General features: G+C 38.6%; 1 protein-coding gene across 2 annotated transcripts in view; it reads left to right on the plus strand.

Moving 5' to 3' along the window:
- The first annotated feature begins 248 nt into the window (after positions 1-248).
- The window catches only part of ttyh3b (tweety family member 3b), a 78755-nt gene continuing 64463 nt past the window's right edge, over positions 249-14540 (plus strand). For both annotated transcript variants that reach the window (XM_051705141.1, XM_051705143.1), the window contains exons 1-2: positions 249-771; positions 1283-1435. In XM_051705141.1, the coding sequence (XP_051561101.1) occupies positions 1310-1435 (126 nt within the window). In that variant the 5' untranslated portion in view covers positions 249-771; positions 1283-1309. The remainder of the gene's footprint in view (positions 772-1282; positions 1436-14540) is intronic.

Genomic DNA, 14540 nt, shown 5'->3' on the forward strand with positions numbered 1-14540 from the left:
AGTACAGTGGCAATATAAAAAGCAATGATTTAATTTAGCAAACAACACGTTTTATAATATCACTCATACCATTTTTCTACCAAAGTATCAGCATTAAAACACAGTCCTTGGCATTAAAAAAATTTGAAAACCCCTGGTTTAAGTTGTACATTAGGGGATGGTGTGATTTGTCTGTCAGTTGCGTCTCTTGGCCACTAGAGCTCAGTAAACACATTAATTTATTTGTGTATAAAAATGGACGTGGATGATTGACATTAACGACAGTTTCTTACTGTAGGCTGCTGCTCAGTGCTCACAAATAACTAACTAATGTTGGATGTCCTTGCGTACTTATTCATTTCCATGTAACGCGATGGAAATGAGGAAGCGCTGATCATAGGCGTCCATTGGAGGACAGCGCAGGACCACAAAAGCGCCTTTGGATGACATCAAAGCCATTTAAAGCTCTTCCTTCACTTCTACTGAGTTTGGATCGCTGGATAACATGCAGACACTTTTGAGCGCTCTGTGCACTTCTCACGTTAGATTCGGGGCTTCGGTGGACAAGATATAAACCTGCGTGTGTCCATTTCGATCAAAATTACGAAAAAGAGAGGACACCTTCCATTCATCAAGACACTAAGAGTCTACATGCATTAAGGACTTCGCTACAATATTTTTCCATCCGGGGTCTTGGTGCCATTTGTTTTATGTATCAATAATCAATAACAATTTCTTTAGCTCACTGGACGTTTTGTTTGTTGCTGGAAATATGGTTTAGCCCGTTAACGGGTAAGATTTGTGGTAACAAAAGCCTGTCTAAGGGGCCGTTCACACTGGAGGCGTTTTTGCGTTCGTTTTAGCGTTTGAAATCGTTTTATTATGTAAACACGCGCTTGACGGAAGTCTTTGACCGTTGCGCCGCGTCTCGCGCAGAAGTTAAAACGCGTCTCGAGACACCTGCGTCTAGCTATATTTAAGCGTAAGAACGCGTTCGGTCTGAACGGCCCTTAAGAAATCTGCATTTTCAACATTCCCAGTCTTAAATTAACGCATAATGATTATCATTGACTTAAGATTTGATAACTATCGAAATGATCTAATTACGAATAACAGGGGCGTTAAACAATAGTGTTGCACGCTCGCGGCTACAAAATAGTTGTGCATTTGTTTGCTCTGGGGTCTTTGGTGCAGATTTTAACCCCTGCTTAACTGGAGGCAGTGCGTAAAGACAGTTTAAACGCATTTGATGCAATGCGACATGATTGCATTGCTGCTGAATTCAATATTGTGTCTTTTGCAGTGACATATCGACATCTACACGGACACGATGGCTGCAGTGGTGAATTATTCTCCGCCGTGGTGGGTTAACCTTTTCCATCGCCTTCCCCACTTCAACCTACAGTTTCAGCTGACCAGCAGCGATTTCCGCCCGGAGGACTCCGAGTATCAAAAGGTAGGTCGAGTTCAAGAGCTGTGTGATTTTGGAAATCTGAGCCAACATCAAGATCAATGTGTGAGCGCGCCAAGCGGCGTAATCAAAGGTTGTGCTTTGGCATGACATCACCCTCTGAAGCTTTTTACTGCAGCATGGGCAACTAGTTGGATAAAATTCGTATTTTTAAGGCGCTAGATTGTTGATTAATTCCATTCTAAGTGGCATGTATTTCAGCTAAAGGGGGCCTAGTTTTGTGAACATGATGTTCTGTGTTATAACTCATAATTTCATACATGTTTGTGATAATGCATGATTTTTATGGTTGACTTAGGTGTCCCAGAATATTCAGTGGTAAGTGGAATCAGACATTTAGAGAGATACAGGACTCGAGTGAAATAGGACATTTTGAGAAAGCAATTAGATCAGATCTGATTCAAAACGAAGCACCACATTTACCCCTAAAGAGGTGGCATTTATGTTTGATCTGTTTTTAATGACTTCACCATCTACTAAGCGCATGTTGCACATCAGAACATGCTGTCCAGTCGCTGAACAGTTACTATCCAGAAAAGATGTGATTCTTAGGAGCTTTGGAGATAGCCAGTTTTTTATTTATATTTTTATTTTTTTCTGAGTTTCAGCTTAGCAAATCGTGGTGCATTTGTGTACTTCAGCCCACACAAATTAATCAACATTCACAAGGCACCATAAACATTTAGGCTACAGTACATCTACAGTACATTTCCAGATGCAAATGCAACATTTGGTCATATGTGTTATATTCATCATTTCGTCATATTTAATTTATTATGATTAGGGATCCAGTTTTGCTGTTCAGCTCACATCACATCACTAGGGAATTACTGCCAGAAAATTTGGAAAACCAACCTATCTGTCTGTCTGACTCTGGGTATAAACACCTAATTAGATTCTGTCACAGCCGAAGCACATTTCACCATGCTCTGGAAGGTAGTTCTGTTTTTAATGACTGCATTTCTTCATTACAATAGCATCAAGCAGTTTCATCACACTTCCAAAACAAGTACCCTAATATTATCATGTTTATCTGGACATGCACCATGCATAATATCGTGGTATAATTTGAAATATCTTGGAGTACCATGTAAATAGCTTAACATATGCATATGAAAGTCAATCTGTTCTAAGGCTAGGCTATATAAACCCTTTTTCAGGACACTGTATTTTAAAGATAATTTTGTAAAAATCCAAATAACTTTACAGATCTTTATTTTAAAGGGTTTAAACAATGTTTTCCATGCTTGTTCAATGAATCATAAACAATTAATGAACATGCACCTGTGGCATGGTCGTTAAGACACTAACAGCTTACATACGGTAGGCAATTAAGGTCACAGTTATGAAAACTTAGGACACTAAAGAGACCTTTCTACTGACTCTGAAAAACACCAAAAGAAAGATGCCCAGGGTCCCTGCTCATCTGCGTGAACGTGCCTTAGGCATGCTGTATGGAGGCATGAGAACTGTAGATGTGGCCAGGGCAATTAATTGCAATGTCCGTACTGTGAAACGCCTAAGACAGTGCTACAGGGAGACAGGAAGGACAGCTGATCGTCCTCGCAGTGGCAGGCCACATGTAACAACACCTGCACAGGATCGGTACATCCAAATATCACACCTGCGGGACAGGTACAGGATGGCAACAACAACAGCCTGAGTTACACCAGGAATGCACAATCCCTCCATCAGTGTTCAGACTGTCTGCAGTAGGCTGAGAGAGGCTGGACTGAGGGCTTGTAGGCCTGTTGTAAGGCAGGTCCTTACCAGACATCACCGGCAACAACGTCGCCTATGGGCACAAACCCATAGTGACACATTATTCCATTTCTGTTAGTCACATGTCTGTTAAACTTGTTCAGTTTATGTCTTAGTTGTTGAATCTTTTTATGTCCATACAAATATTTAAACATGTTAAATTTGCTGAAAATAAAATCAGTTGAAAGTGAGAGGACGTTTCTTTTTTTGCTGAGTTTATATATATATATACAGTTGAAGTCAGAAGTTTAAATACACCTTAACTAAATACTCCTTGCTTGCACACGCTTTTTCAGTTCTGCCCACAAATTTTCTAGCGGATTGAGGTCAAGGCTTTGTGATGGCCACTCCAATACCTTGACTTTGTTGTCCTTAAGCCATTTTGCCACAACTTTGGAGGTATTCTTGGGGTCATTGTCCATTTGGAAGACCCATTTGTGACTGAGCTTTAACTTCCTGGTTGATGTCTTGAGATGTTGCTTCAATATATCCACATACTTTTCCTTCCTCATGATGCCATCTATTTTGTGAAGTGCACCAGTCCCTCCTGCAGCAAAGCACCCCCACAACATGATGCTGCTACCCCCATGCTTCACGGTTGGGATGGTGTTCTTCGGCTTGCAAGCCTCACCCTTTTTCCTTCTAACATAACAATGGTCATTATGACTAAACAGTTAAATTTTTGTTTCATCAGACCAGAGGACATTTCTCCAAAAAGTAAGATCTTTACCCATGTGCACTTGCAAACTGTAGTCTGGCTTTTTTATGGCAGTTTTGGAGCAGTGGCTTCTTCCTTGTTGAGCAGCCTTTCAGGTTATGTTGATATAGGACTTGTTTTACTGTGGATATAGATTCCTCCAGCATCTTCACAAGGTCCTTTGCTGTTGTTCTTGGATTGATTTGCACTTTTCGCACCAAACTACGTTCATCTCTAGCAGACAGAATGCGTCTCATTCCTGAGCGGTATAATGGCTGCGTTGTCCCATGCATACTGTTGTTTGTACAGATGAGTGTGGTACCTTTAGGTGTTTGGAAATTGCTCCCAAGGATGAACCAGACTTGTGGAGGTCCACCATTTTTTTTTCTGAGGTCTTGGCTGATTTCATTTGATTTTTTTCCCATGATGTCAAGCAAAGAGGCACTGAGATTAAAGGTAGGCCTTAAAATATATCCACAGGTACACCTCAAATTCAATACACCTCCTATCAGAAGCTAATTGGCTAATTGTCCAAAGGCTTGACATCATTTTCTGGAATTTTCCAAGCTGCTTAAAGGCACAGTTAACTTAGTGTATGTAAACTTCTGATCCACTGGAATTGTGATAGTCAATTAAAAGTGAAACAATCTGTCTGTAAACAATGGTTGGAAAAATTACTTGTGTCATGCACAAAGTAGATGTCTTAAACGAATTGCCAAAACTATAGTTTGCTAATATGAAATCTGTGGAGTGATTAAAAAATTAGTTTCATCACGATTTACTCACCCTCATGCCAGTCTAGATGTGTATGACTTTCTTTCTTCTGCTGAACACAAAACCAGGGACTAAAACCTAAATGTTTTTCAGAAGTTCTGCAGTCTCCTTTCCAAAAGATTACTGGTTAGAACAAAATAAAAGAACGGTTTATAACTTTCTTTTTGAAATGACAGTACTCTGTGCTAAGGGGTGGGTAAAATAACAATTGCAGTGTTACCAGATCTTGCAAGAGAAACAAGCAACCTGGTCTGGGAAAAACAAGCCCAAAATAAGTCACTTGCCTCACCAAAATAAGCGGAATAAAAGCTATACATTTTTTTCCCCTGTGTGGTGGATTTATCAGCATACAGTTAAGTATAATTTTAATTACAGATCTGCTTCTCAGTCAAAACCAGGCAGCATCAAATCTGTATTATTGCATCATATCTAACAATAATTCAGTGAAGACTTGGAAACAACTGAGAAATGTACTTTCTACCTCTATTTATGTTTTCCTTGTAAATGGATCAGCCGTTTATGTATATGTAGTAATTAATTATACATAGTTGTTAAAAAGGTCTTCATTCACAGAATACAACATCCACAATGAGCAGTTAGGCAAAGAAATGTGTGATGCAGCAGTTTCCTTCAGGATCAAAGCACATGTTTAATTTTTCAGGGAATATGAAGTGGTGTAGTTCCAAAAATGTACTGTGATAAACCTTTGGCCTTTAGTTTCATGAATTAACCAGTTATAACAGGTTACCAGCATTTAAAAATAAAGTTTTTACTCTGGAACAATTGAAGGTTTTCAGTTATGTTCTACTAAAAAGTTTGTGCATTTTCTTGTTTTCATTCCTTGAACCGTTTTAGTCCCTGACACCAAACTAAGATTTTTAGTAGATTATCTCAGCTCTGGAGGATCACACAATGCAAGTGAATGGTGACCAGAACTTTGAAGCTCCAACAAGCACATAAAGGCAGCATAAAAGTAATCAATATGACTCTAGTAGTTGAATCCATATCTTCAGAAGTGATATGATAGGTGTTAGGTGAGAAACAGATCAATATTTAAGTCCTTTTATACTATAAATTCTCCTCCCTGCCCATTAGGTGGTGATATGCACAAAGAATGCAAATCACCAAAAACAAAAGAATAACTCCTCTTATGAGAGAAGAGTGCTTAGGAAAGTGAAAGTGGAGATTTATTGTAAAAAAGGACTTGAATATTGATCTGTTTCTTACCCACACCTATCATATTGCTTCTAAAAACATGGATTTAATCACTGGAGTCTTATGTATTACTTTTATGCTGCCTGTATGTGCTTTTTGGAGCTTTAAAGTTCTGGCCACCATTCACTTGCATTGTAAGGACCTACAGAGCTGCGATTATTTTTCTGCTAGAGAAAGAAAATCATTCACATCTGAGATTGCACGAGGGTGAGAAACTGATGAGAATTTTCATTTTGGGTGAACAATCCCTTTAAAAGTGTGATTTTTATTTTATTTTTTTTTACTATAATTTCAACCAAACCATTGTTGCCAAGTATATTAAAAATGTTTCATTTTAATTGAATAAAAATATAAATATAATGTATATATTTTTCCAAACTGTGTTTCTCTAAATGGAAATGAGAGCGTTATATTAAATTGTTTTCATTTATATGCACCATATGCAATAAACAGCAACATTTTCCTATATATGGTTATACTCAAGCATTTAAATACATTAAAATGCCACAGAATTCCACAAACATTTTAGAGTGATGATGCAAATTTACATTTATTTACATTTTACATTTATTAATTTAGCAGACGCTTTTATCCAAAGCGACTTACAAATGAGAACAACAGAAGCGAATCATCCTAGGGAGGCAGTAGTAAAACAAGTGCTGTAATACAAGTTTCAAAATTGTTTAGATTAGTACCCCTAGCGAGGAGGATGACAATTTTTTTTTAATACATTTTCTTTTATAAGAAGACAGTACACTAAAGGGATTTGTTTGAGTGCTCACGGAAGAGCTGTGTCTTTAGATGCTTTTTGAAGGATGTTAGAGAACCAGCTGCTCGGGTGGAGTTTGGCAGGTCGTTCCACCAGCGAGGAGAGTTGACAGTGATTTTTTGGCTTCTTTGAGATGGCACTACGAGGCGACGTTCACCCGCAGAACGCAAACCTCTGGAGGGATTTTAGACCTGAAGTAGTGAGTGTAGATGGGATGCAGAGCGAGTGGTTGCTCTGTAAGCAAGCATCGATGCCTTGAACTTAACACACGCAACCATTGGCAGCCAGTGCAGTTTGATGAAGAGAGGAATGATGTGCGCTCTCTTGGTGAATCATAGTTTTGAATTGATTTATTGAAACTGACAGTTTGAACTGATTCACGGGAATGAATCAAACTTACCAACTTTGCCGTTTTTGCTACATCAGTTTAAATCAGATACACTTTTAAAACATCTTAAACATTAAATAGTTGAACATCTCGCAAGTTGCAAGGCAAGAAAGGATCATGAAACTAGTCTAATGGCAGTCTTTAGGAAATTTAATGGTCAAAAATGATTGCAATATACATGTTGATTAATATTTGTCAGCAAAATCATTGCACATATATCATGAATATTTGATACACTTTTCAGTACCATGGTACCTTTGTATTACCGTCTGATACTGTCACTGTATAGTACTGTCACAGTGGTTTTTGTAAGGGCAGTATACAGCATTTTACTGTTTAATTTGAGTGTTCCTTTTCATAGAGACAAAGGTGCTGATACATTTCAAGTTCAAAATTCAAGAAGTGCTGTTTACCGTTTACTTGACTAGCCATTCTCCATAGAGCCAGAAGGAAGTAGCATCCAGCCATTGCTCTCTGGTTCTAGCTGTCACTGACCACAGCCAGTAACTACAACACTGATGTGCATGTGTGACCAAATGGCCAACAACGGTTGCTTGTTTCCTCAAGTGAATTAAAAGAAACTCAAGGCTTTAAAAATAGAAATTGATCTCCCAGGTTCAAACATTGCCCTGTGGAGAGATCAGATGAATGCAAGTCAATACTGCTATGCACTGTCAATTTGCAAAATTCCTTTAGAGATGTCTGCTCATTAATCACAGTGATTTCAACAGAATGCAAATGAAAGAGTGAAATGTGAAGCAAATGCACTATGAATCTTTTCTAGGTTAAAGCATATACATTTTTTTTTATTTTTCCCCCAATTTGGAATGCTCAATTCCCAGTGCACTTTTAAGTCCTTGTAGTCGCGTAGTGATTCGCCTCAATCCGGGTGGCGGAGGACGAATCCTAGCTGCCTCCGCCTCTGAGACCGTCAACCCGTGCATCTTATCACGTGGCTCGAACAAACAGAGCGATCATTGATAACACCACAGAGCTACAGTGTTTACACTTTTCCGCTAAAGTGACCAACGAATGGCTTATTTGTAGTTGTCTGCATATTAAGCTGGGATAAGAGAAAGTATTTTATTATGAAAAAAAATACACACATCAGCTTTAACAATTCCATAATCAGCTAGAGTTGGGCAATAGGACGATGTAATCGGACATAGATGATATCTGACAAATATCACAATGCGGATCTCAGTCATTGACCGACGATGATCGACAGTATCGGGAAATGACAAAATTGAGCTGGGAAGTTGCCAAAAATAATAAATAGTAGCACAGGGTATGAAATTAGCAGCTATTTATGCGCAGTGGTGGGTCATTTTGCTCATCTACCCGCTACTGTGGCGGGTGACCTTTAAGACGTCTCGGAGTGATACTGTGGCAGGGTGGAGGGCGGGGCCGGGCCGTGATGCTGCACACTCGGCCCTGCCCTCCACCCTGCCACAAATACATAACAAGAAATGCTGTTAAACACAAAATGCATGCTTGAAGAAACACACTTTGTGTGTTTTGAAGAACAGACGAAAGAAAAGCTGTTGATGCACGTGTCTGATTCACTGTATTTTCAGACGTTCAACAGCGCTAATGTGTCTCATGGAAAACATGCATGTAAAGAATTCTTACTTCAACTTTTCTGTTTCAGTCATCTGAAAACAGTTTGCAAAAATAGTGTCGTCTATGAGAATGCTGCAAATGACCTCAGACCATATCTGAAGGTGCTCTGAGTTTAGTTCGCTTTATTTCCATGGAGCAGTTCACGCTTAACATGAATAGTGAACGCATTGGTGGGTTCACTTATATACAGTATATACTGTGTGTGTGTGTGTGTGTGTGTGTGTGTGTGTGTGTATGTATGTGTGTATATATACAGATATATATATATATATCTGTATATAAACACACCGATCAGCCACAACATTAAAACCATCTGCTTAATATTGTGTAGGTCCCCCTCGTGCCACCAAAACAGCGCCAACCCGCATCTCAGAATAGCATTCTGAGATGCAGTTCTTCTCAACACAATTGTACAGAGCGGTTATCTGAGTTACCATTGACTTTGTCAGTTCGAACCAGTCTGGTAATTCTTTGTTGACCTCTCTCATCAACATGGCATTTCTCTCCACAGAACTGCCCCTCACTGGATGTTTTCTGTTTTTGGCACCATTCTGAATAAATTCTAGAGACTGTTGTGTGTGGAAATCCCAGGAGATCAGCAGTTACAGAAATACTCAAACCAGCCCATCTGGCACCAACAATCATCCATGTGATTTATCTAATCAGCCAATCGTGTGGCAGCAATCCAGAGCATAAAATCATGCAGATACAGGTCAGGAGCTTCAGTTAATGTTAATATCAACCATCAGAATGGGGGAAAAATGTGATCTCAGTGATTTGGACCGTGGCATGAATGTTCGTGCCAGATGGGCTGGTTTGAGTATTTCTGTAACTGCTGATCTCTTGGGATTTTCACAAGGATTTTATAAAATCTTTCATGTAAGAGTTCTAAGCCATAAACTAAACCAACCACCAGCAATACAAACTTTGATTTGAAGCAACAAATAAAAAACCAAACAAAAAAAAATATATTTGTAATTAAGTAGTTTGAGAATGTAGGGAGATGACTTGATTACTTCATTCACAGTGTGTCATGGAAGTGGGCAGTTGATGCAGACCAATTTTGGCACACTTTGTTTGCTGCGATCATCTGATTGGTGGATCATTCTCAGCAAGATCATGTGTATTGTAGCTATTTCACTGACAGATGCGTATACCATTGCTCAACAACCTTGGAACTCATGGTAGATTTGTCTTTAAAATTGTATAAGTTATTGTAATCAATCAATTACACCTATGAAAAAAATTACTGGGATATTTACTTCTGGAACCACACGGTTGGTCGTGTCTAGAAGGGAACCCTCTCACGTCAAGTTCTCGGTGCATGCACATTTTATTATGATGCTATGGTGCTTTTTCCGCTCGCCTCAGCATATTAATGATGGAGAGCATTAAAAACTTCAATAATATCAATAATATAACATTATTACTATTATAACGGAGTGACTATTTACAGTAGTTGTACATACCTGCCACACAGTGCAGCTATTTGTGCTTAAATAGTCTGGTGGAAACAAATAAATTAAAGACAAACTGCATCCTGAAGTGTTGCCACGATGGCTTAATGTGTAAGAATGGTATAGATGTGTTTTTTTCCATGCGGATCACCTAGGTTGAAATCTGCCTTTTGACCCTGTTTTCCCCATCCTGTTACTTGTCTCCACTCTTGATATTTTCCTTTAATACTATTGTGACAAGGTTCTTGTACTCTGTCAAGGAGGAAGTGGCAGCCAGGTGGACAGTCCTCATAATACTTTGTTTTTTAAAATGCTTTACAGCATAAGTCAAACTATTTGCTTTTCAGGCCGCACAAAAATGCGCGCACACACACACACACACACACACACACAAGTTCAGGCTCGACTCTCCTCCTCTCCGGCAGTCTGGATTGCCCTTTAAATCCCTCTCCGCTCTCACTGCAAACACAAAACAGCTGTTAGAGGTGATTTCCCACAGGTGTCAATCCTTTCTGTACTCGCTCTCTCGGCCTCATTCTCCACAGATGTTGCTCGGCCACGGCTCATCACCACAACTATATAATAATAAGTAAAATGAATATAAAGTTGATTTCCTCGCAGTGCTTTGGTCACGATGAAGTCTCAAGGAGTGTTGAGTGAAAGGTTTGAGCTGCATTTAATTTTACAAACATCTTATGTGTTAATTATACAGAAATAAGAAGATGGCAACAAATGTGCCACAGTGATGTACTTGGGAAAATGAGAATGGGCGGTGAGCGCTCTGCAGCTTGCACTCCTTTCTAGACGAATCGCAAAGAAAAATGCAAACAAATGTGTCCCCACTCGAGATATACATCCACTGAGGTTCTTATTCAATCTTTGTTTATTAAAATGTAAAGTTCAGTGTGGGTGGATTAGAACCCGGAGCCTCTAACACAAGGGACTCGCTCCACTTACCACTAGACCACCCAGTCAGATGCTTATCAAAAGAACTGATTGATGTACTTCTCCACTGACCAACAATATCTTATGGCTGACAGTAGCAGATGTAGAACTGAATTAACCAAATTTGTTAAATATTTATTTTAGAGCTTGAATTGGTCATCAAGAATGACTATTTATCAAGACAGACGATTTAAACTAATATTTTACGAGTGTTCCTCGTTGTTGTGTGACTTCAAATTAATGTTCCACGCACGTGCACTCTTCAAACACCTATCAAAATGACCACATTATGTCATGTTTTACGAAAGAAACCTAGGTGAGTCAAACTGCTTTCTCTTAATCCCTTAAACGGCGCAAGGAAATCAGCGTTTTTGTTTACGTGATGTTTCAGAATGCCACTTTCTGCTAGAACACACTATTGAGTCTGTCTCCCCCATTTACATATACTTGATTTAACGATATAAATATCTGATTTTGCATACAGTGAGGAATTATCATTATTGGTATTGATGCTATTATTTGATGTTATTATTAGTATTGATGCTATTAATTGATGTAATTATTAGTACCATATATATATAAACTTTCCTTGCACCTTAAATACATGAGTATAAACAACTTAATAAAAAAAAAAGAGAAAAAAAGTACAAATATTTTTTTTCAATTTTTTGTGTCAAATATCAAGAAGTTTTCTCAGGGTTACACCACATGACTTAAACAAAATGTGCCTTTTCATAAAAATGTCAAAATAAATATCAGATTTTGTTTTTTAAACTTCACACTCAGCCTTGAGGGTCTCAAGGTGTCCGCTCTTATGTTTTTATGGTCAGCATTTGAATAATACTATACAGTACTGATGTTTATTTAGCTATTTGTTTTATTTTTATTTATTCTTTATTTTCTCAGTTCATTTCTAGAATTTGTTGACAATGTATAATAATAATGTAAAATATTCTTTGATAAAAATATTTGTTTAAGAAAGCAGCCTTCTGAGTACCTTTGCATAGTCATATTGGTGCAAAATTGGTGAAAAATCCACATAGAAAAGGTCTGTTTTCATTCCAGCTCAAAAATTACATTTATCTGCCACCATATCGGTAATCTGTGAATTTTCCATCTCTAAAATCGGTATCGGTCTCAAAGAGTCCCATATCGGTTGGGCTGTCGTTTCTATGAAGGATGCTTAAACAGTGGTGCAAAAAGTTGTTCTACACACAAAAGCGTTTTATGGGCGAAACCCTGAAAATTGAGTTAAAAATATGTTGGCTACATGTTGTAACTGTAAACTTGTCATAGCAATATCTTACCTTTTGTTCTCTTCCTTTTAAAGAAAGATTTTTTTTTTTCCTTGTACTGTTCTCTTGGCCATTTTTGAAAGTACGTGAAACTTTTGAACTTAGCCCATCGCTAAACTCTGACACACCTGTTTGCCACTTTGCCAGTGCTTTCGTAAAAACTTTCTGGCGCCTTTTCGCAGTGGAGAGAGAGCTTGCGTGCTCATGGTTGCCAGATTGCACAACTAAAGCATCACACTTGCAGTATATTTCCAAACTGTGTAAGTGTACAGATCTGATCTGGAAATTTCACCTCTTGAACGTATACAGTTGAAGTCAGAAGTTTACATACACTTAGGTTGAGGTCATTAAAGCTAATTTTTTAACCACTCCACAGATTTCATATTAGCAAACTATAGTTTTGCCAAGTCGTTTAGGACATTTACTTTGTGCATGACACGAGTAATTTTTCCAACAATTGTTTACAGACAGATTGTTTCACTTTTAATTGACTACATCACAATTCCAGTGGATCAGAAGTTTACATACACTAAGTTAACTGTGCCTTTAAGCAGCTTGGAAAATTCCATAAAATGATGTCAAGCCTTTAGACAATTAACCAATTAGCTTCTGATAGGAGGTGTACTGAATTGGAGGTGTACCTGTGGATGTATTTTAAGGCCTACTTTCAAACTCAGTGCCTCTTTGCTTGACATTATGGGAAAATCAAAAGAAATCAGCCAAGACCTCAGAAAAAAAAAATAATTGTGGACCTCCACAAGTCTGGTTCATCTTTGGGTGCAATTTCCAAATGCTTGAAGGTACCACGTTCATCTGTACAAACAATAGTACGCAAGTATAAACACCATGGGACTACGCAGCCATCATACCGCTCAGGAAGGAGATGCATTCTGTCTCCTAGAGATGAACGTAGTTTGTTGCGAAAAGTGCAAATCAATCCCAGAACAACAGCAAAGGACCTTGTGAAGATGCTGGAGGAAACAGGTAGACAAGTATCTATATCCACAGTAAAACGAGTCCTACATCAACATAAGCTGAAAGGCTGCTCAGCAAGGAAGAAACCACTGCTCCAAAACCGCCATTACAAAGCCAGACTACAGTTTGCAAGTGCACATGGGACAAAAATCTTACTTTTTGGAGAAATGTCCTCTGGTCTGATGAAACAAAAATTGAACTGTTTGGCCATAATGACCATCATTATGTTTGGAGATAAAAGGGTAAGGCTTCAAGCCGAAGAACATCCCAACCGTGAAGCATGGGGGTTGCAGCATCATGTTGTAAGGGTGCTTTGCTACAGGAGGGACTAGTGCACTTCACCAAATAGATGGCATCATGAGGAAGGAAAATTATGTGGATATATTGAAGCAAAATCTCAAGACATCAGCCAGAAATTTAAAGCTCAGTCACAAATGGGTCTTCCAAATGGACAATGACCCCAAGCATACCTCCAAAGTTGTGGCAAAATGGCTTAAGGACAACAAAGTCAAGGTATTGGAGTGGCCATAATAAAGTCCTGACCTCAATCCTATAGAAATTTTGTGGGCAGAACTGAAAAAGCATGTGGACTAAAAATCTGTCTTAGTTACACCAGTTCTGTCTGGAGGAATGGGCCAAAAACTGTGTTTAAATGTATTTGGCTAAGGTGTATGTAAACTCCTGACTTCAACTATATATACTGTATGTATATAATATATATATATAATATATAGTCAGACTAAAATCCACACAGGAATACATTTTTATTTTTATGAGCGTGCAGGCAAACTTGCCGCTGCTCTGATTTTATTGTTATTTTAGCAATAGCAAGAGGTGCAACCTTCAACAGAAATAATCCACGAGCATCTGTTAAAGGCCCTTGGCCCAGGGGATAAATTGGGCCTGTATGGTCCGGAATGGCGTTCTGGCACCTTCGATTCCAAAAAGAAAGAAAAAATGCTTGTTTGTCAATCCATCCCATTTATTTTATTCTCTGATGTGGTTTTTGTTTCATACATTTGACAAATTTTGTTCTATTCACTCTATTTAGTGAGTGTACTTATTCAATATATTTCAAGTTTCTAGTCAGTTGCGGACGCTGGTAGAAGCAGAATACGAAAGCAGCACAAGACCGCGCACCCCCGCATATTGACGAGCGTTCCACTTCAGTACTGCGCCATGGTCCGATCT

This window comes from Myxocyprinus asiaticus, chromosome 8 (genome assembly GCF_019703515.2).
Source record: "Myxocyprinus asiaticus isolate MX2 ecotype Aquarium Trade chromosome 8, UBuf_Myxa_2, whole genome shotgun sequence".
In the NCBI taxonomy this organism is placed as follows: Eukaryota; Metazoa; Chordata; class Actinopteri; order Cypriniformes; family Catostomidae; genus Myxocyprinus; species Myxocyprinus asiaticus.